We start from the raw sequence: 21,723 nt of genomic DNA on the forward strand, positions 1-21,723 counted from the left end.
TTGTCATACCATGATTCATCTCCATAGAGTAACACCGATATATAGTCTATTTTTTATATGTAATTTCAGGCACTTTGATTTCTTTCACTAAACTCTAATTCTAAAGACCCTGTATTGTAGGTAAGTTTGAGTGTTCATAAAAAAAAAGTTGATTCTCATAACTGTTAGATTCTAATAATGAACCTATATTTATAATAAAAAAAAAAAAACAATTACAGATGAAAAAAGTCATGTTTAAGATCAACAAGAGACTTACCATCTGAACGTGGGTAGTGATTATCTCATCAGAAATAGATTTACCATCTGAACGTGGGTAGTGATCATCAATGTATTCAATCCTATACAAAAATCGGAAGATATTTTATTTGTGATCGACTTTACACTTGGGATAGCGCATAGATTAAGATACAAACAAAAAACTGTAACTTACATCGAAAATTCTCCGTAAAAATATACTGTTCTCAGCCGTATTTCAGTAAAATACGGGCGACCGTAATCTTCCCATACTTTATTATTATATCTTACGTGTTGGTGACCGTAATGTCAGTCCTTTACATCAATATATCCGTTTTTAGAACGGTAAATGTGTGGCCACATTTATTCCACGATTTTTGCCAGTTTTATTTCTTTTTACGGCATATTTTTAACAGTGTACTGTCTGTTCTGTTTATTATTATTATTATTATTATTATTATTATTACTAGCTAATCTACAACCCTAGTTGGAAAAGCAAGAGGCTATAAGCCCAAGGCCTCCAACACGGAAAATAGCCCAGTGATGAAAAGAAATAAGGAAATAAGTAAACTACAAGAGAAATAATTAACTATTAAGATAAAATATTTTTTTAGAATATTAACAAAATTAGAATATATCTTTCATATATAAACTATAAAAACTTGCAAAAAAAAAAAAAAAAAAAAAAGAGGAAGAGGAACGTGATAGAACAGTGTGCCCAAGTGTACCTTTAAATCTGAAACTGTGAAAGAATCACACTTAAATAAGACTATCATGGTATACAATTTACGTCTGACCAGCCAGTTTAATTACTGTCCGATGTGGTAAAGTCCCTGACTGGTGAACGCCAGACTGGGGTTTGAGTCCCGCTCAAACTCCTTAGTTTCTTTGGTCACTGCAACCTCACCATCCTTGTGAGCTAGTGATGTGGGGTTTGGGGGAGCCTATAGGTCTATCTGCTGAGTCTTCAGCAGCCATTGCCTGGCCTTCATTGCTCCTAGCTTGGGTGGAAAGGATGGTCAGTCTCTAGGGCATTGTCATGCTCGATAGGGCAATGTCCCTGTCCCTTGCCTCTGTCATTTAAAATTGAGTAATGAACAATTCCACAGAATCGCTTTAATCTACTTCCAATATCATCCAAAGTTGAGTACATTTTAAGAGTTACTAAGAGGATCATATTTCGAAAACTATTTGAAATAGTGCAGAATTATAAGCTATTTTTAACAATTTTCAAGATTACCAAAGAAAATGTTCAATGCTCATTATTTGTATCTTACAGATCGTTCCCGTTCTACGGCGAAGTCAAATGAACTGGTTGCCTTTAAAAATTCCTTGACATGTGTGCAGACTCCATATGACTTCAGGGTAACCATATAAAATTCAGTTTGTGATTTACTCATATTCTTATGTTTATTCAGTATCATCTATACAATAATAATCTTATTGTATAATTGGAAAGTTTTAAAATTATGATTTATTGTGATTGATAGTAGAAAATGCCTGTATTAAGAGAATCCACATTACTCAGATGAGGGAACATGGTCAACATTTCTTTAAATCTTTCATACAATTTAGTAAAATAAAATAAATTTTACAGAAATTGGACCATATTAACATGGGTAGTGATTACCTCTTCATAAATAGATTTACCATCTCAACGTGGGCAGTGATTATCTCTTCAGAAATAGATTTATCTTCTGAATGTGGGTAGTGATTATCTCTTCAGAAATAGATTTATCTTCTGAATGTGGATAGTGATTATCTCTTCAAAAATAGATTTATCTTCTGAATGTGGGTAGTGATTATCTCTTCAGAAATAGATTTATCTTCTGAACGTGGGTAGTGATTATCTCTTCAGAAATAGATTTATCTTCTGAATGTGGATAGTGATTATCTCTTCAGAAATAGATTTATCTTCTGAATGTGGGTAGTGATTATCTCTTCAGAAATAGATATACCTTCTGAACGTGGGTAGTGATTATCTCTTCATAAATAGATTTACCATCTTAACATGGGCAGTGATTATCTCTTCAGAAATAGATTTATCTTCTGAACGTGGGTAGTGATTATCTCATCAGAAATAGATTTACTATCTGAACGTGGATAGTGATTATCTCTTCAGAAATAAATTCACCATCTGAACGTAGGTAGTGATTATCTCTTCAGAAATAGATTTATCTTCTGAACGTGGGTACTGATTACCTTTTCAGAAATAGATTTACTATCTGAACGTGGGTAGTAATTATCTCTTCAGAAATAGATTTACCATCTGAACGTGGGAAGTTATTATCTCTTCAGAAATAGATTTACCATCAGAACGAGAGTACTGATTATCTCTTCAGAAATAGATTTACCATCTGAACATGGATAGTGATTACCTTTTCAGAAATAGATTTACTATCTGAACGTGGGTAGTGATTATCTCTTCAGAAATAGATTTATCATCTCTTCAGAAATAGATTTAGCATCTGTACGTGGGTAGTGATTATCTCTTCAGAAATAGATTTACCATCTCAACATGGTTAATGATTATCTCTTCAGGCACATTTTCACCATCTGAACGTGGGTAGTGATAATCTCTTCTGACATATGTTTACCATGTTAACCTGGACAATTATTATCTCTTCAGGAATACATTTACCATCTTAACATGGATACTGATTATCTTTTAAGAAATATATTCACCAGTTGAACATAGGTTGTGATTATCTCTTCAGAAATAGATTTACCATCTTAATATGTGCAGTAATTATCTCTTCAGTAATAGAATCTCCATCTTAACATGTGCAGTGATTATATCTTCAGAAATAGATTTACAATCTTAATATGGGTATTAATTATCTCTTCAGAAATAGATTAACCATCTTAATATTGGTAGTGATTATCTCTTCAGAAATAACTTTACCATCTTAATATGGGTAATGATTATATTTTCAGAAATAGATTAACCATCTTAATATGGGTAATCAATATCTCTTCAGAAATAGATTAACCATCTTAATATGGGTAATAATTATATTTTCAGAAATAGATTAACCATCTTAATATGGGTGATAATTATCTCTTCAGTAATATAATCTCCATCTTAACATGTGCAGTGATTATCTCTTCAGAAATAGATTTACAATCTTAATATGGGTATTAATTATCTCTTCAGAAATAGATTTACAATCTTAATATGGATATTAATTATCTCTTCAGAAATAGATTTACCATCTTAATATTGGTAGTGATTATCTCTTCAGAAACAGATTAACCATCTTAATATGGGTAGTGATTATCTCTTCAGAAACAGATTAACCATCCTAATATGGGTAGTGATTATCTCATCAGAAACAGATTAACCATCTTGATATGGGTAGTGATTATCTCATCAGAAACAGATTAACCATCTTGATATGGGTAGTGATTATCTCATCAGAAACAGATTAACCATCTTGATATGGGTAGTGATTATCTCTTCAGAAACAGATTAACCATCTTAATATGGGTAGTGATTATCTCTTCAGAAACTGATTAACCATCTTAATATGGGTAGTGATTATCTCTTCAGAAATATATTAACCATCTTAATATGGGTAGTGATTATCTCTTCAGAAATAGGTTTACCATCTTAATATGGTTAGTGATTATCTCTTCAGAAACAGATTAACCATCTTAATATGTGCAGTAATTATCTCTTCAGTAATAGAATCTCCAACTTAACATGTGCAGTGATTATCTCTTCAGAAATAGATTTACAATCTTAATATGGGTATTAATTATCTCTTCAGAAATAGATTTACCATCTTAATATGGTTAGTGATTATCTCTTCAGAAATAACTTTACCATCTTAATATGGGTAGTGATTATCTCTTCAGAAATAGATTAACCATCTTAATATGGGTAGTGATTATCTCTTCAGAAACAGATTAACCATCTTAATATGGGTAGTGATTATCTCTTCAGAAACAGATTAACCCTCTTAACATGGGTAGTGATTATCTCTTCAGAAACAGATTAACCAGCCTAACATGGGTAGTGATTATCTCTTCAGAAACAGATTAACCAGCCTAACATGGGTAGTGATTATCTCTTCAGAAACAGATTAACCAGCCTAACATGGGTAGTGATTATCTCTTCAGAAACAGATTAACCAGCCTAACATGGGTAGTGATTATCTCTTCAGAAACAGATTAACCAGCTTAACATGGGTAGTGATTATCTCATCAGAAACAGATTAACCATCTTGATATGGGTAGTGATTATCTCATCAGAAACAGATTAACCATCTTAATATGGGTAGTGATTATCTCTTCAGAAACAGATTAACCATCTTAATATGGGTAGTGATTATCTCTTCAGAAACAGATTAACCATCTTAATATGGGTAGTGATTATCTCTTCAGAAACAGATTAACCCTCTTAATATGGGTAGTGATTATCTCTTCAGAAACAGATTAACCCTCTTAACATGGGTAGTGATTATCTCTTCAGAAACAGATTAACCAGCCTAACATGGGTAGTGATTATCTCTTCAGAAACAGATTAACCAGCCTAACATGAGTAGTGATTATCTCTTCAGAAACAGATTAACCAGCCTAACATGGGTAGTGATTATCTCTTCAGAAACAGATTAACCAGCCTAACATGGGTAGTGATTATCTCTTCAGAAACAGATTAACCAGCTTAACATGGGTAGTGATTATCTCTTCAGAAACAGATTAACCAGCTTAACATGGGTAGTGATTATCTCTTCAGAAACAGATTAACCAGCTTAACATGGGTAGTGATTATCTCTTCAGAAATAGATTAACCAGCTTAATATGGGAAGTAAATTTATATATCTTTTCACAAATAGATCTATTCTGTAATAAAACAAATTGAAACAGATTCAAATGAGTTGCCTATTGCAGAACGCAGACCAAGAGGACCCCGCACTGATAGAGTACATCCGAAGTCAATTGTTGGTTCCACCATCTGTCCACAAGTACAGTATAGAAACCCCTGATAAGCTTCACTTTTCTCAGCACAGTCAGTCAGAAATTGCCAAAGAGTTCCTCGGTGGAATGGTTAGTGAAATAAAACCAAATTTTTTTGCGTGTTTTGATTATCTTCGGGGCATTGAGGGCTCACTCGGGCACACTATGATATTTCGTCTCTTTTCCTATTGTTTTGTTATTTTTTTATAGTTTATATAGGAAATATATATTCTAATATTGTTACCGTTCTTGAATTACTTTGTTTTTCCTTGTTTCTTTTCTTCGTAGGGCTATTTTCCCTGACGAAGGCCCTGACCTTATAGCATCCTGCTTTTCCATCTAGAATTGTAGCTTAGCTTATAATAATAATAATAATAATGATAATAATAATAATTTGGGTTATATTATAAGTTACTTCCACGTTCCTCTTAGTAAGCCCTTATGCCTTCCTGTTTCAGCGCACAGGTGTTAATACTTGCTTGATGCAATTAGTGTATGTTGATATCTAGCACAAATGTACAGCCACATAGTATGAAATATATAGAAATTGCGCCAGAGGCTGGGATACATTTGTTATTTCAATGTCTAGTTAAGGTTTTGGTACCCCACCGGTAGATAGGTAGTAGGTTGGCCAGGGCACCAGGCACACGTTGAGATACCGCCAGAGAATCATTGGGTCCTTTGACAGCCCAGACAGTATTACATTGGATCCTTCTCTCTGGTTATGGGTTTTTCCCTTTATATACACATACACCGATTAGTCTAGCTTATTCTTTACATATTCTCCTCTGTCCTTATACACCTTACAGCACTGAGATTATCAAACAGGTTTTCGCCCAAGGGGTTAACTACTGCACTGCAATTGTTCAGTGGCTACTTTCTTCTTGATAAGAGTAGCTATGGTAAGTAGCTCTTCTAGTAGAAGGGCGTATATTTAGAGAAAGGAATTTGTGCAACATATGGAATTTCACGGGATTTCAAAAATATGATAGAGATTCTAAATAAATGGGTTAATCAGTTCCATAATACAAGAAAATATTGCGATTTTGGTTAGAACTCTACATTCATAAATGCTGAATCAAATAACTTTTCAAAAAAAAAAAAAATAAGTTTTCTATCTGATAAGATGTATATTGTTTAAAGCCCTGTCCACACGATGAATCATGCTCGACAGGCAAACAGTGATACCAGACAACAATAGATAATGAGGATGATGGTTGATGACATCAGAAGCGGGAAAACCACAGACAGGGATCTGGCAGCACTGTTACCAGACCTCTGCCTGTGTTTTCCAGCATCTGACGCCATCAATACTTAATTCTTACAACCTATTGTGGTCTGGTATCACTGTTTGCCAGTTGAATATGCTCGGCCGTGTGGACGGGGCTTTAGGGAATACAATGAAATCAGCAATAGCTCACGCATATTTTTTTCTGAGTTTCTGAGGTCAGTTTTATTTAATTATCTATATCAAGACATCAAACTTTTTTATTTCTTCTCCTGAAGATGATGCTTGACTCTATCTAACCTTTAGAAAAATCATATTTATTGCAATCTGACTGTCTTCATCTACTATAGGTACTCACTTAAAGTTTTGGTCGTCGTTGTCGTGGTAGTAGAGTGCCTGGAGCTTAGACCAAGAGCCATAGCTGAAAAAAAGTTTAGGTGATATATAATATTGGATATGTCAAAGGATAATGTTTACATTTTGACCATTGTACCCATACGATAGACATTTCAGTTAATCAAAGACGTGCCCAGCTGCCCCCAGCACCACCACTGGGAAAATATACGGGGCTGAAGTATATTACCTACGCAGAAGTCCTGGAAATTGATCATAAGAATATAAAGCTATCGAAAGATATCTGAAATTTAAGATAACTCCATCGAAATCCGTCAATATCTCACACCGCCTTATCTTGTCGGCAACGGGCATATTATGGGAGTCATAGACTGTATGTAATTATCTTCACCGATGAATTCTTCGTTTCCTCTTTCCAATTTAATGTGTTTCGAAACCATTGCTATGGGGTACGGCAAATGAATTTAAAATTGTGTTTGAAGGAATAAACCACTCGATTCAAACTCAATCATGATTTTAATTATCACTGTTGACCATGTGTCAGCTGAGACTTCAAGAGTTTGACCAGGAATAACTTGAGGTGAGGAATTTACTGTGTAAAAATGTTACTTCTTATTCTAAATCTAGTAACACGTATGGGTGTTTTCCATCTTGGAAAAAACTAGGAGACATTTTAACTAAGTATTTATAAGCGACTTCACCTCTTATTCTACCTGATATCTGGATCGCAGCAGAGTGGGACACCTTAACCCTGGATAGGTACGCTCCTCGGACACCCCTTTAAGGGTATACTCGGACGCGAACGACCCCGACGCCAAAAAAAATTCTTGAAAAATCAGTTTTTGCAGTAACCTCCTTTTTTCTTTTGCCAAAAAAACTTCAATGAATGCTTAAAACAACTGTAAAGATAAATACTACTCATCTGCAGAAAAACTATTTATTATAAATATTTTAAAAAATTAAATAGAAAAAAAAAGACCTGACATAAAAATTTATAAAAAAAAAGTTTATACATATATACACAAATCCTTTTAGGAATTGATTCTTGAATGTTTAGGACACATCTTGATGTATTTTGGATGAAGTCAGACCCATGGAGGTGAAGATCTGAAATGAGAAAAAAAGGGTAACTTTTTTTGGCCAAAAAAATTTGTCCAAATTTCATGAATTTTTTTGGGTACCCAAATGAAATAGGAAGTGGCTAATTTTTTTAGGGAATAAACATATGTTATCCTAAAATAGAAATATGTAAAAAAATCTTCATTATTTTGTAAATTACATTTATATCAGGGGCCATATCTAAAGGTAATTTTTTGAGTACTTAGAAATTCCGTAAAAAAATACATATATTTAATATATAATATGATATTTATGCAGGTAAAAATATACCAAAATATCACAAATTCTATAGGGAACAAGAATATATATAGATAGGGCAGCTTACGCTTCGGATATGTCCACAAAATGGCCGCCAACCACACTGACTCAGACTCCCTAATCTGCCACTTGAAATGTAGGAAGGGTATGTCAATTTCAAGGTGTTATTTACTAATCTAATTATTATTGGATATGCATAAAAATTGTATGGTGGGTTGCTGGATAATTGTCGATTATTTTACGACTATAAAATTAAAATTCTGACCCAAAAAATTTTTTTTGAAGGGAAATAAAATCGAAAAAAAAAAATGTAAAACAATATTTTAGCTAAAAAAATTTGATGATATTCAATCAAAAAAAAAGTAAACAAAATTTTCCGACAAATAAACATCTAGAGGAATCATTACTCTGTGATAGTTCCTTAGTACGTAGTAATTTTGAAAGAATTGGGAAAAAACGAAAAAATGGCAATCACCGGAAAATCGAACACATACCTATATATACGCCATATCTGGCTAAAAAAAAGATAGGCATGGGTAGCCAGATCATCTAGAAACACTTTCCAACACTATAAAAATATAAGTTTTGCGACACTACTTGCCAATTCCTTACGGTAACATGACTAAGCAAAAAAATGCAAAACAAATAAAAAGGGGCACTCGCGGAAAAATGGCTAACATTCTAATATACGGCATTTCAGAAAAAAAAAAATTCAGCCACGTGCTAGGCAAACCATCAAGGCACATTTTCCGACAAATAAACATCTAAATGAATAATTACTCTGTGATAGTTCCTTAGTACGTAGTAATTTTGAAAGAAATGGGAAAAAACGAAAAAATGGCAATCACAGGAAAATCGAACACATACCTATATATACGCCATATCTGGCTAAAAAAAAATAGGCATGGGTAGCCAGATCATCTAGAAACACTTTCCAACACTATAAAATTATAAGTTTTGCGACACTACTTGCCAATTCCTTACGGTAACATGACTAAGCAAAAAAATGCAAAACAAATAAAAAGGGGCACTCGTGGAAAAATGGCCATTCTAATATACGGCATTTCAGAAAAAAAAAATTTCAGCCACGTGCTAGGCAAACCATCAAGGCATATTTTCCGACAAATAAACATATAAATGAAATATTACTCTGTGATAGTTCCTTAGTACGTAGTAATTTTGAAAGAAATGGGAAAAAACGAAAAAATGGCAATCACAGGAAAATCGAACACATACTTATATATACGCCATATCTGGCTAAAAAAAAAATAGGCATGGGTAGCCAGATCATCTAGAAACACTTTCCAACACTATAAAAATATAAGTTTTGCGACACTACTTGCCAATTCCTTACGGTAACATGACTAAGCAAAAAAATGCAAAACAAATAATAAGGGGCACTCGCGGAAAAATGCCCAACATTCTAATATACGGCATCTCAGATAAAAAAAAAAAAAAGACATGCACGTGTTAGCCCAACCATCAAGGCACACTTTCTAACACATAAACATGAACAAAAAATCAATAATATACGGCAATTCCTTACTACGTAGTAAATTTTTACAAATATTGAAAAAAAACAGAAATTGGCAACCGCAGTTAAATACCCAATATACCAATAACTACGTCGTATCTGACAAAAACAAAATCACGCATGGGTAGCCAGATCATCTAGACACACTTTCCAACACTAAAAAAGCAAAAGTTTTACGACACTATTTGGCAATATCTTACGGAAAAATGACTTGGCAAAAAAATGAAAAAAAATGAAAAAGGGACACTCGCGGTAAAATGCCCGACATTCTAATATACGACATCTCAGATAAAAAAAAAGACATGCACGTGTTAGCCCAACCATCAAGGCACACTTTCTAACACATAAACATGAAAAAAAAATGAATAATATACGGCAATTCCTTACTACGTAGTAATTTTTACAAATATTGAAAAAAAAACAGAAATTGGTAACCGCAGTTAAATACCCAATATACCAATAACTACGTCGTATCTGACAAAAACAAAGTCATGCATGGGTAGCCAGATCATCTAGACACACTTTCCAACACTAAACAAGCAAAAGTTTTACGACACTATTTGGCAATATCTTACGGAAAAATGACTTGGCAAAAAAATGAAAAAAAAATGAAAAAGGGGCACTCGCGGTAAAATGGTCCTCGTGGTGATGAACGACATTTTAACTAAAAAAAAAAACATGCACATGGTAGCCAAACAATCCACCAAGACTTTCCACAACTGATAACCTATACAAGTTGCACCATTCTACGACAATTTCATAATACGTAATAACTTTGATAATTATGCAAACTACCTTAGAAGGGTAAACTCGGACGCGAACGACCCCGACGCGTCTCAGAAATCAGGGAAGGAGTACAGCTACAGCAATGCACATCTGGACACTACTAGAGCGTGTAGGGGAGACACCTCCTGCAGGTCGATCACCCACAAATTCAGTCACGGGGGTGAGTCACGTGAGAAAAACCTGTTTTTTTTTTGACGCTCGGGGTCGCAAACGACCCATCGTACCTATCCAGGGTTAACATGGTGGAACAGTTTGTGTGTATCGTCATAATTAGCAAAGCTGTACTAGTCAGGGACACCCGTACAAGGTTGCTTTGCTGTGGACGATCAGATAGAAGTCTCCCACCATGGCCAGTCCGCAGTTTGCGACTTCACCTCTTATTCTACCTGATATCTGGATCGCAGCAGAGTGGGACACCTTAACATGGTGGAACGGTTTGCGTGTATCGTCATAATTAGCAAAGCTGTACTAGTCAGGGACACCCGTATAAGCGACTTCACCTCTTATTCTACCTGATATCTGGATCGCAGCAGAGTGGGACACCTTAACATGGTGGAACAGTTTGTGTGTATCGTCATAATTAGCAAAGCTGTACTAGTCAGGGACACCCGTACAAGGTTGCTTTGCTGTGGACGATCAGATAGAAGTCTCCCACCATGGCCAGTCCACAGTTTGCGACTTCACCTCTTATTCTACCTGATATCTGGATCGCAGCAGAGTGGGACACCTTAACATGGTGGAACGGTTTGCGTGTATCGTCATAATTAGCAAAGCTGTACTAGTCAGGGACACCCGTACAAGGTTGCTTTGCTGTGGACGATCAGATAGAAGTCTCCCACCATGGCCAGTCCACAGTTTGCGACTTCACCTCTTATTCTACCTGATATCTGGATCGCAGCAGAGTGGGACACCTTAACATGGCGGAACGGTTTGCGTGTATCGTCATAATTAGCAAAGCTGTACTAATCAGGGACACCCGTACAAGGTTGCTTTGCTGTGGACGATCAGATAGAAGTCTCCCACCATGGCCAGTCCGCAGTTTGCGACTTCACCTCTTATTCTACCTGATATCTGGATCGCAGCAGAGTGGGACACCTTAACATGGTGGAACAGTTTGCGTGTATCGTCATAATTAGCAAAGCTGTACTAGTCAGGGACACCCGTACAAGGTTGCTTTGCTGTGGACGATCAGATAGAAGTCTCCCACCATGGCCAGTCCGCAGTTTGCGACTTCACCTCTTATTCTACCTGATATCTGGATCGCAGCAGAGTGGGACACCTTAACATGGTGGAACGGTTTGCGTGTATCGTCATAATTAGCAAAGTTGTACTAATCAGGGACACCCGTACAAGGTTGCTTTGCTGTGGACGATCAGATAGAAGTCTCCCACCATGGCCAGTCCGCAGTTTGCGACTTCACCTCTTATTCTACCTGATATCTGGATCGCAGCCGAGTGGGACACCTTAACATGGTGGAACAGTTTGCGTGTATCGTCATAATTAGCAAAGCTGTACTAGTCAGGGACACCCGTACAAGGTTGCTTTGCTGTGGACGATCAGATAGAAGTCTCCCACCATGGCCAGTCCGCAGTTTGTGACTTCACCTCTTATTCTACCTGATATCTGGATCGCAGCAGAGTGGGACACCTTAACATGGTGGAACGGTTTGCGTGTATCGTCATAATTAGCAAAGCTGTACTAGTCAGGGACACCCGTACAAGGTTGCTTTGCTGTGGACGATTAGATAGAAGTCTCCCACCATGGCCAGTCCGCAGTTTGCGACTTCACCTCTTATTCTACCTGATATCTGGATCGCAGCAGAGTGGGACACCTTAACATGGTGGAACGGTTTGCGTGTATCGTCATAATTAGCAAAGCTATACTAGTCAGGGACCCCCGTACAAGGTTGCTTTGCTGTGGACGATCAGATAGAAGTCTCCCACCATGGCCAGTCCGCAGTTTGCGACTTCACCTCTTATTCTACCTGATATCTGGATCGCAGCAGAGTGGGACACCTTAACATGGTGGAACGGTTTGCGTGTATCGTCATAATTAGCAAAGCTGTACTAGTCAGGGACACCCGTACAAGGTTGCTTTGCTGTGGACGATCAGATAGAAGTCTCCCACCATGGCCAGTCCGCAGTTTGCGACTTCACCTCTTATTCTACCTGATATCTGGATCGCAGCAGAGTGGGACACCTTAACATGGTGGAACGGTTTACGTGTATCTTCATAATTAGCAAAGCTGTACTAGTCAGGGACACCCGTACAAGGTTGCTTTGCTGTGGACGATCAGATAGAAGTCTCCCACCATGGCCAGTCCGCAGTTTGCGACTTCACCTCTTATTCTACCTGATATCTGGATCGCAGCAGAGTGGGACACCTTAACATGGTGGAACGGTTTGCGTGTATCGTCATAATTAGCAAAGCTGTACTAGTCAGAGACACCCTTACTACATCTTTTTGCCATACGGTGTCCAATTTTTATCTGCTTTGCAAGAAACTAAAGCCAAATGTGCATAATTCAATCGCCTATCTTGTGATATACAACATGACATAGTGATATCATTACCCCTGTTAGCGGTTGGGGGGCAAAGGTCAATGGACTCGCAGAAAGTGCATGAAAATTAAAGATTTTAGGCCATGATGATAAATTTAGATGACAAATGTGTTTTGCCATCAAATACACACAACTTTAGTCTTCTTGTAGACAAAAATGGCGTTGGCGAAGGTATGTGCTCTATCGAGTGCCTGTTCGAGTATAGATTTGCGATGGCACAGCCTGACTTACGCCATCCGATGACACTTCTAAGATTGACTGATAAGGCAACATCACCATGTCGTATAAAAGTTAATCTATTGAAACTCGAGCTATGACATCTCATATTCTGTGTTTCATGATTCTGTAATTATTAAGACAAGGAGTTCAAAGAGAACACTATAAAAGCAAAGGAATGAAAATGGTAGAGCTTAAACAAGAAGTAAGTTGGTTGAAGGAAGAAAGCTAGAGTCCCCAAATGTTTTCTTAAACAATATATGAAATAACACATTAAAACTAGAATTCTTATTTACTTTTACGGAACTTGATTGCTCTTCATAGTCTTAAGACAAATCCGTTCCAATACAGATTCCATATATCAGACGTTTTTCAGCTTATCCAAATATCTTTCTCGCACTTTAATCAAGACCAATGCTTTATTTCTTTGATACAGAAAGACGGATTCTTTGTTGAAGTCGGTGCCGCTGACGGAGAATGGCTTAGTAACACCCTCTTCTTTGAGAGGGAATTGGGCTGGAGAGGGTTGCTCATTGAGGCCACTCCAAAGTTTTTCGAGTCACTGCAGAAGAAGAATAGGAAGGCTTATACCATTAATGTGGCTCTTTCTGTGACTACCTACGCTACAGAACTGACTTTCCAGTGAGTTAAGACTTTTTGTGAAGATTTTATTTTAGCTGAAATTACAACTTTTGAGTAAGGTTTTATAGATTTAGTAATGCTTTCGATAAACTGTAAGTTCTAGTTTATTTTACATTGTTATTTCCTGATATGGAATAGAGAGATTATTTCTCAGTGGTGTGAACACTTTTCAAAATCACACTCTTGTTTTCATTATGTACACTTGGACACGGGCATTCCCGACACAGCTCGTTCTGAGGAAATATACCCAGTAACCAAACAGAGTGCAGGGGTATATGGCAGAGGTGGTGGGCTACCTCAGAGCGAGGTGCGCTGGGAATTTCTGTGTCCGACTGTACATATACCAAAATAACTTCCAGGCAATCCGTTAAAGTAAACGCAAGAAAATGTCAATTTTTTTTCCTTTCAAAATTAAATTTCAATATTTACTAGAGAGGTGGGCAAGGTTTACCTCATTCTAGGGAAATATTAAAGGTAAATGGGGGTAAAAATATGCATTTATTAGAAGCTAGGGTAATTCTGAAATACAATGTACAAAAAACTTTTACTATTCCTGTACCCTGTCTGACCCTTACTGCGCGGCGAGTTCCTGCGTGTGGCCCCGCCCACCACCTCTGCCCGCTCTTCCTATTCTATCTGTTTGGTGACTCGCCGCTAAGTAAGGGTGCAACAGGTTGCACTTCCTCATAGTGAGGTGTGCCGGGAATTCATGTGTCCAACTGTACAGACCTGGTCCTTAACTGGTACCCCAATACTTATGTATCGATATGATCAGCGCCAAAGCTTCCTCTCCACAAAAGGTAGGACCAGGGAGGGCCAGATAATGGCTGCTGATGACTAAGCTGGTAGACCTATAGGCTCCCCAACCCACCCCCTCCTTAGTTCACAAGATTGGTGAGGTTGCAGATAGTAAAGGTACTAAGGAGTTTGAGCGCGACTCGAACCCCACTCTGCCAATCACCAGTCAGGGACGTTTCCAATAGGCCACTGCAATCCATGCGCATGAAATATATGTGGAAAATGTGTAACAGGAGGTTTCAATTTAATTAAATTAAGTATATGTTCACAGGTTTACCACACTTATAAACAAATCATTCTTAATCCTAGAGAAAAGCGTAAGCATATTTTTCTAGGATTACTAATTGGACCCCTTTCATTAACTAATGATGATGGTTGATATATGTTCTTAAAGTAAGGATCATAATTATTAAACTTCATAGTTATTTCCTATAATATCGCTACGTATTCGTAATACTAACTTTTCGTTTATGACATATCGCAAATAAAATGCTTTTAAAGTGGATTTGCCTGTAGGATTCCCTCATTTTCGACTTTGAGGGAAATTGTAAAGTGATTGGTTGATTGATTAAGAGAATTATAAATCATTTAATCAGCCACTCTGTACAATTACCCACAGAGTCGGAAAGGATTCCCTCATGATAGTAATGCAATTCACGAACATTTTACCATCGGTTAATTCTTGTTGTCAACCCTCATAATCTGACAATTTACTGTAATGCCTTTGAAATCTCCGTGTAAACATCTAAACAATGAGAAAACAATGTTTGACTTCTATTCTGGGTGCTAATACTGATGTTATATATTTCAGAACAGAGCCACGTCCAAGCAGGAGTATAACTAAGGGAAATGGTACTGTTGTGAAAGGAATTCCATTTTATTCTATTTTTCGAGCTTTAAACGTCGAAGTGGTAGACTTCCTGTCTATGGACATCGAATCATTTGAATACAAGGTAAGATTCTGGATTACGTTGGAGTAGTAATAGTTATTGAAGGCCAATCATGAAGGGCAGAGGCGAGGGAGAGGAACAATACCCTAGAGACTAACTATATATACATGATTAGCGCCCAAGCACCCTCTCCATCCAAGCTGGGACCAGGGAGGGCCAGGCAGCGGCTGCTGATGAATCAGCAAGTAAACCCATAGGCACCCCCAAAACTCTCCATCCTTTAGCTCACAAGAAGGGTGAGGTTGAAGACACTACGAGAAACTCTCGTGCAGAGCAGGACTTGAACCACAGTCCAGCAGATCACCTCAGGGACGTTTCCAATAGGCCATCACAATCCCTAATAGCATTTCAATTAATACATTCGTCAGATTAGCAGATTGCAGCTAACGACCTAGAAGAATTGGAAGGCCCAGGTCTACATGGCTGAGGGCTATGAAGCGTAAAATAAGAGATGATGAATGAAGAAATATCGATTTAAAAGGTCAAGATAGAGACGACTGGTGAAATCTAACTGAGGGCCTTTGCGTCAATAGACGTAGGAGGAGATGATGAAGATGAACGACCTTTAGAAAGAACTCCTAAACCCGTTGTTGTGGCTTGATTGGTAACGTCTCTGCTTGGTATCTCCCAGACGGGGGTTCGAGTCCCGCTCAGACTCGTTAGTGCCTTTAGTCTGCAACCCTACCATCCTTGTGAGCTAAGGTTTAGGGGAGTCTCTAGGTCTTCTGTTGAGTCATCAGCAGCCATTGCCTAGCCCTCCCTGGTCCTGGCTTGGTTGGAGAGGGGGCTTGGGCGCTGATCATATGTATATATAGTTAGTCTCTATGGCATTGTTCCACTTGATAGGGCAATGTCACTGTCCCTTGCCTCTGCCATTCATGAGTGGCCTTTAAACTTTTAAAACATTTAAATGTTCGAGTTAAAATGGATCATCATATATTACTGAAATTGATTTCTTATTGATTGCCAAACCTTTTATTGTCAAATCTTTTTCTTATTGATTGCCAAATCTTTTATTGTCAAATCTTTTTCTTATTGATTGCCAAATCTTTTATTGTCAAATCTTTTTCTTATTGATTGCCAAATCTTTTATTGTCAAATCTTTTTCTTATTGATTGCCAAATCTTTTATTGTCAAATCTTTTTCTTATTGATTGCCAAACCTATTTCTTATTAATTGCTAAATCTATTTCTTATTGATTGCCAAATCTATTTCTTTTTGATTGCCAAATATATTTCTTAATCACTTTTTCTTGCAGGTGTTAAATACAATACCATGGGACAAGATAAGGTTTAGGCTGATGTGTATCGAGGTAAACCACATCCCGGAGGGAAAGGCCTTCCTGACAAAATTCCTACAGGAAAAGGGATATAAATTCTTGGGATATAAATGGCTCGACGCATGGTTCGCTCACCCAAGTCTCCTGAACATCGATGAAAAATCTTAGAAATATATAACCTCTAAATATCCATTTTAAACTTGTTGCGTTCGTTGTACATGCTTTTTTTCCATTTTTTTTTAGTCTTATGTAAAAAAGTCTTTTCTTCTTATTAATATACAGAAAGTCTTCACCTTGCAAACTTGATAGGTTCTGAACAGAGATCTGGCAGTAATTTTAGTCATCTGGAAGCGTTTAAACGTTATATATGCTGTCTGAACAGAGATCTGGCAGTAATTTTAGTCATCTGGAAGCGTTTAAACGTTATATATGCTGTCTGATCAGAGATCTGGCAGTAATTTTAGTCATCTGGAAGCGTTTAAACGTTATATTGCTGTCTGAACAGAGATCTGGCAGTAATTTTAGTCATCTGGAAGCGTTTAAACGTTATATATGCTGTCTGAACAGAGATCTGGCAGTAATTTTAGTCATCTGGAAGCGTTTAAACGTTATATATGCTGTCTGAACAGAGATCTGGCAGTGATTTTTATGACTGGAAGCGTTTAAACGTTATATATACTGTCTGAACAGAGATCTGGCAGTAATTTTAGTCATCTGGAAGCGTTTAAACGTTATATATGCTGTCTGAACAGAGATCTGGCAGTAATTTTAGTCATCTGGAAGCGTTTAAACGTTATATATGCTGTCTGATCAGAGATCTGGCAGTAATTTTAGTCATCTGGAAGCGTTTAAACGTTATATATGCTGTCTGAACAGAGATCTGGCAGTAATTTTAGTCATCTGGAAGCGTTTAAACGTTATATATGCTGTCTGAACAGAGATCTGGCAGTAATTTTAGTCATCTGGAAGCGTTTAAACGTTATATATGCTGTCTGAACAGAGATCTGGCAGTAATTTTAGTCATCTGGAAGCGTTTAAACGTTATATTGCTGTCTGAACAGAGATCTGGCAGTAATTTTAGTCATCTGGAAGCGTTTAAACGTTATATATGCTGTCTGAACAGAGATCTGGCAGTAATTTTAGTCATCTGGAAGCGTTTAAACGTTATATATGCTGTCTGAACAGAGATCTGGCAGTAATTTTAGTCATCTGGAAGCGTTTAAACGTTATATATGCTGTCTGAACAGAGATCTGGCAGCAATTTTAGTCATCTGGAAGCGTTTAAACGTTATATTGCTGTCTGAACAGAGATCTGGCAGTAATTTTTATGACTGGAAGCGTTTAAACGTTATATATGCTGTCTGAACAGAGATCTGGCAGTAATTTTAGTCATCTGGAAGCGTTTAAACGTTATATATGCTGTCTGAACAGAGATCTGGCAGTAATTTTAGTCATCTGGAAGCGTTTAAACGTTATATATGCTGTCTGAACAGAGATCTGGCAGTAATTTTTATGACTGGAAGCGTTTAAACGTTATATATGCTGTCTGAACAGAGATCTGGCAGTAATTTTAGTCATCTGGAAGCGTTTAAACGTTATATATGCTGTCTGAACAGAGATCTGGCAGTAATTTTAGTCTTTTGGGGGTTTTAATCGTTATAGAGGCTCTCTCTAAGTCAGCCAAGGGTAGGCTTCAGTTAACTCATATGAATACGATTTTCAGCTGCAAAAGTCAACATATCTTTCAAACTTCCAAAAATCCATTAATGACTTTTTTTACCACTCTTCCATTTACCTCTCTTACCCATATTCATTTATCTATATCTTTCTTTTTGAAGAAAATAAAAATACTACAACTGATGCCGATATTATTTGCTATAAATAAAGAAAAATTAATAAATAAATGGTAATTCAGTTTAAAACAATACAAGCATAAAACATCCTTATAACAGTTAAATAACTGTCAGAAGACCTGTTTCTGAAATAAATTTAAAAATACCACAAACAAATCGTCATGTTTCATATTGCAAATGTCATCATGCTTACTGATCTAAGTTATATAATATTGTTTTTATTACAGTATTTGATAAACTATGATCTATGATTTTGGTTGGAGTTGTGTTCGTATCTGCGAAAGTTTGTAAGTCGAATGTTTGTACGTTGAGGATGCTCTGTATCATTAGTAATAAATAAGGTACCTCTGGTCTTCCGGAGTATAAATAGCTATATTTTTTTTTATTTTGAACAAACAATGGTTAAGACTATTTAACAGGTTAACGGCACACTCCTTAATAACAATAGTTGACAAATATCACTGGCAATCCTAAGCAAAAAATCATTATATAGAAAATAGGAAAAATCTCTTGACTGTTAAAAACTCATATAGAGAATTAAAAAAAAAATGATGCTACTGTAAACATTAATCACAAGAAAAGAAAAGAATAAATTTTTGCAATCTCAATATTAAAAACCTTAAACCAAATATTATTTCTGTGACTTTAGCATCATATAATTTATATAAATACTTCATTAAAGGCATTTATCCTTTGGTTTGCACTACCTCAAATATGAGAAACAGTATAGACTTCATTAGCTACTTCAATAATGAACAGATTAACTGTTCCTCTAGGCCTGTCAGTTTAAAGGTTTTAAGGCCACTCATGAATGGCAATGAACAGTGACACTGCCCTACATAACAGGACAATGCCCTAGAGCCAGACTATATTAACATACGATCAGCGAGCGCCCAAACACTATCTCCACCCAAGATAGGGCCAGGGAGGGCCAGACAATAGCTGCTGATGACTCAGCTAATAGACCTGTATACTTCCCTAAACCCCTGATCATAAACTCACAAAGATAAGGTTCCAGCGACCAAAGGAACTAAGTAGTTTGAGCGGGACTCGAACCCTAGTCTGGCGATCACCAAGCGAGGACTTTACCAACAGACCACCACAGCCCAGTTTTGACGTTGTATCATTATTTACTAAGTATCTATTAATGACGTGTTGGAATTTCTATCTGATCATTAGATTTCCCATTTTCTAATAATAGCTTAATAGAATGAATTAAACTGAATTAAACTGTTTATAAAAGATTCTACATTTAATTTTAATGGGAAGTTTTATATTCAAATGTCTGGTATGGCCATGGAAAACCCCTTATCTCAGAAGCAGAATATCAAATAACATTACACCCAATAATGTAAAAGAGTTATACTGATGATATAATATGTCTGGGATCATGAAATAAAAAATATAAATGCCTTTTTCTGTTTTGATATATTGAATGAATTGGTATCATTGAAGCTTACCCTTCTTATATTATTATTATTACTTGCTAAGCTACAACCCTAGTTGGAAAAGTAGGATGCTATAAGCCCAGGGGCTCCAGCAAGGAAAATAGCCCAGTGAGGAAAGGAAACAAGGAAAAATAAGATACTTTAAGAGCAGTAACAACATTAAAATAAACATTTCCTATATATAAACTATAAAAACTTCAATAAACAATAAGAAGAGTAATTAGATAGAATAGTTTGGCAGAGTGTACCCTCAAGCAAGAGAACTCTAACCCAAGACACTGGAAGGCCATGGTACAGAGGCTATGGCACTACCCAAGACTAGAGATCAATAGTTTGATTTTGGAGCGTCCTTCTCCTAGAAGAGCTGCTTACCATAACTAAAGAGTCTCTTCTACCCTTACTAAAAGGAAAGTACCCACTGAACAATTACAGTGCAGTAGTTAAATAGAAGTAATGATGAATTCAAGATTGGTGTATACTGAAAACCAACCAATATCTCTGCATTTGTGCATTCCTATTCAAATTAATAGCGTTTATGAATCAGTATTCACTTCAATGTTCTTAAGACTACTGCGGTTTGCAACCCTGAGAGTATTGATATTAAAGTAAACGACATTAGGACTATATGCAAGAAATTAGAATATCATGAAATTGTATTACACGATGCATTAATAGTAAAAAAATCTTGGGTAATGACAAAAAAAAAAAAAACTTAATCATATTACCTTAAGATAACTATTCCAAATATATTTCCAATTGTTGAAGAATTACAATGTTAATATAGAACTTAAGAGCAATAAATCAATGAAGAAAGAACTCATTAAAATCTCTCCTGACATTGCCAAATCATGTGTTTATCATATTGCCTGTAATTCATATAAAAAATTTCATATATATCAAACTGATAAATCTCTTGAAAAGAGAATTGACCATCAAGTTAATGTCGTGAACTCACAGCAAGCTTCCCTCGCATAATCCACATTATTATTATTACTAGCCAAGCTACAACCCCAGTTGGAAAAGCAAGATGCTATAAGCCCAAGGGCTCCAACAGGGAAAAATAGCCCAGTGAGGAAAGGAAATAAGGAAATAAATAAATGATGAGAAGAAGTTAACAATAAATCATTCTAAAACAGTAACAACGTCAAAACAGATATGTCCTACATAAACTACTAACAACGTCAAAACAGATATGTCCTACATAAACTACTAACAACGTCAAAAACAGATATGATTATATAAACTATAAACATTATTTTTACTATGTCACACCAGGATAACTCTATCGAGCAATCTTTCATTTACTGGCCAAAACCACTGATTGATCTTTATCGTGAAAATTCATGTTTATGGAATGCGACGCTGAAGTGCTATAAGAATAGAGACGAACGCATAACAGCACTAAAGGCAATTGCTACAGAGATAAGAGAGCATGGTACTTCCGTGACGACGGATGATATAAAAGGGAAACTAGACACGTTACGTAACCAGTTTCGTCGTGA

At 36.5% G+C, this 21,723-nt stretch overlaps 2 protein-coding genes across 2 annotated transcripts in view; one reads left to right on the forward strand and one right to left on the reverse strand.

Moving 5' to 3' along the window:
* The window catches only part of LOC137657613 (protein Star-like), a 213,702-nt gene that overhangs the window by 50,750 nt on the left and 141,229 nt on the right, over positions 1–21,723 (reverse strand). The window lies entirely within an intron of this gene.
* On the forward strand, positions 1,483–17,239 carry LOC137657966 (protein Star-like). Its single transcript, XM_068392690.1, has 5 exons — positions 1,483–1,599; positions 5,131–5,286; positions 13,688–13,893; positions 15,503–15,644; positions 16,900–17,239. Exons 1-5 carry the CDS (start codon positions 1,483–1,485, stop codon positions 17,086–17,088), a joined length of 810 nt encoding a protein of 269 aa, XP_068248791.1. The 3' UTR covers positions 17,089–17,239.

This window comes from Palaemon carinicauda, chromosome 18, assembly GCF_036898095.1.
Source record: "Palaemon carinicauda isolate YSFRI2023 chromosome 18, ASM3689809v2, whole genome shotgun sequence".
NCBI lineage: Eukaryota > Metazoa > Arthropoda > Malacostraca > Decapoda > Palaemonidae > Palaemon > Palaemon carinicauda.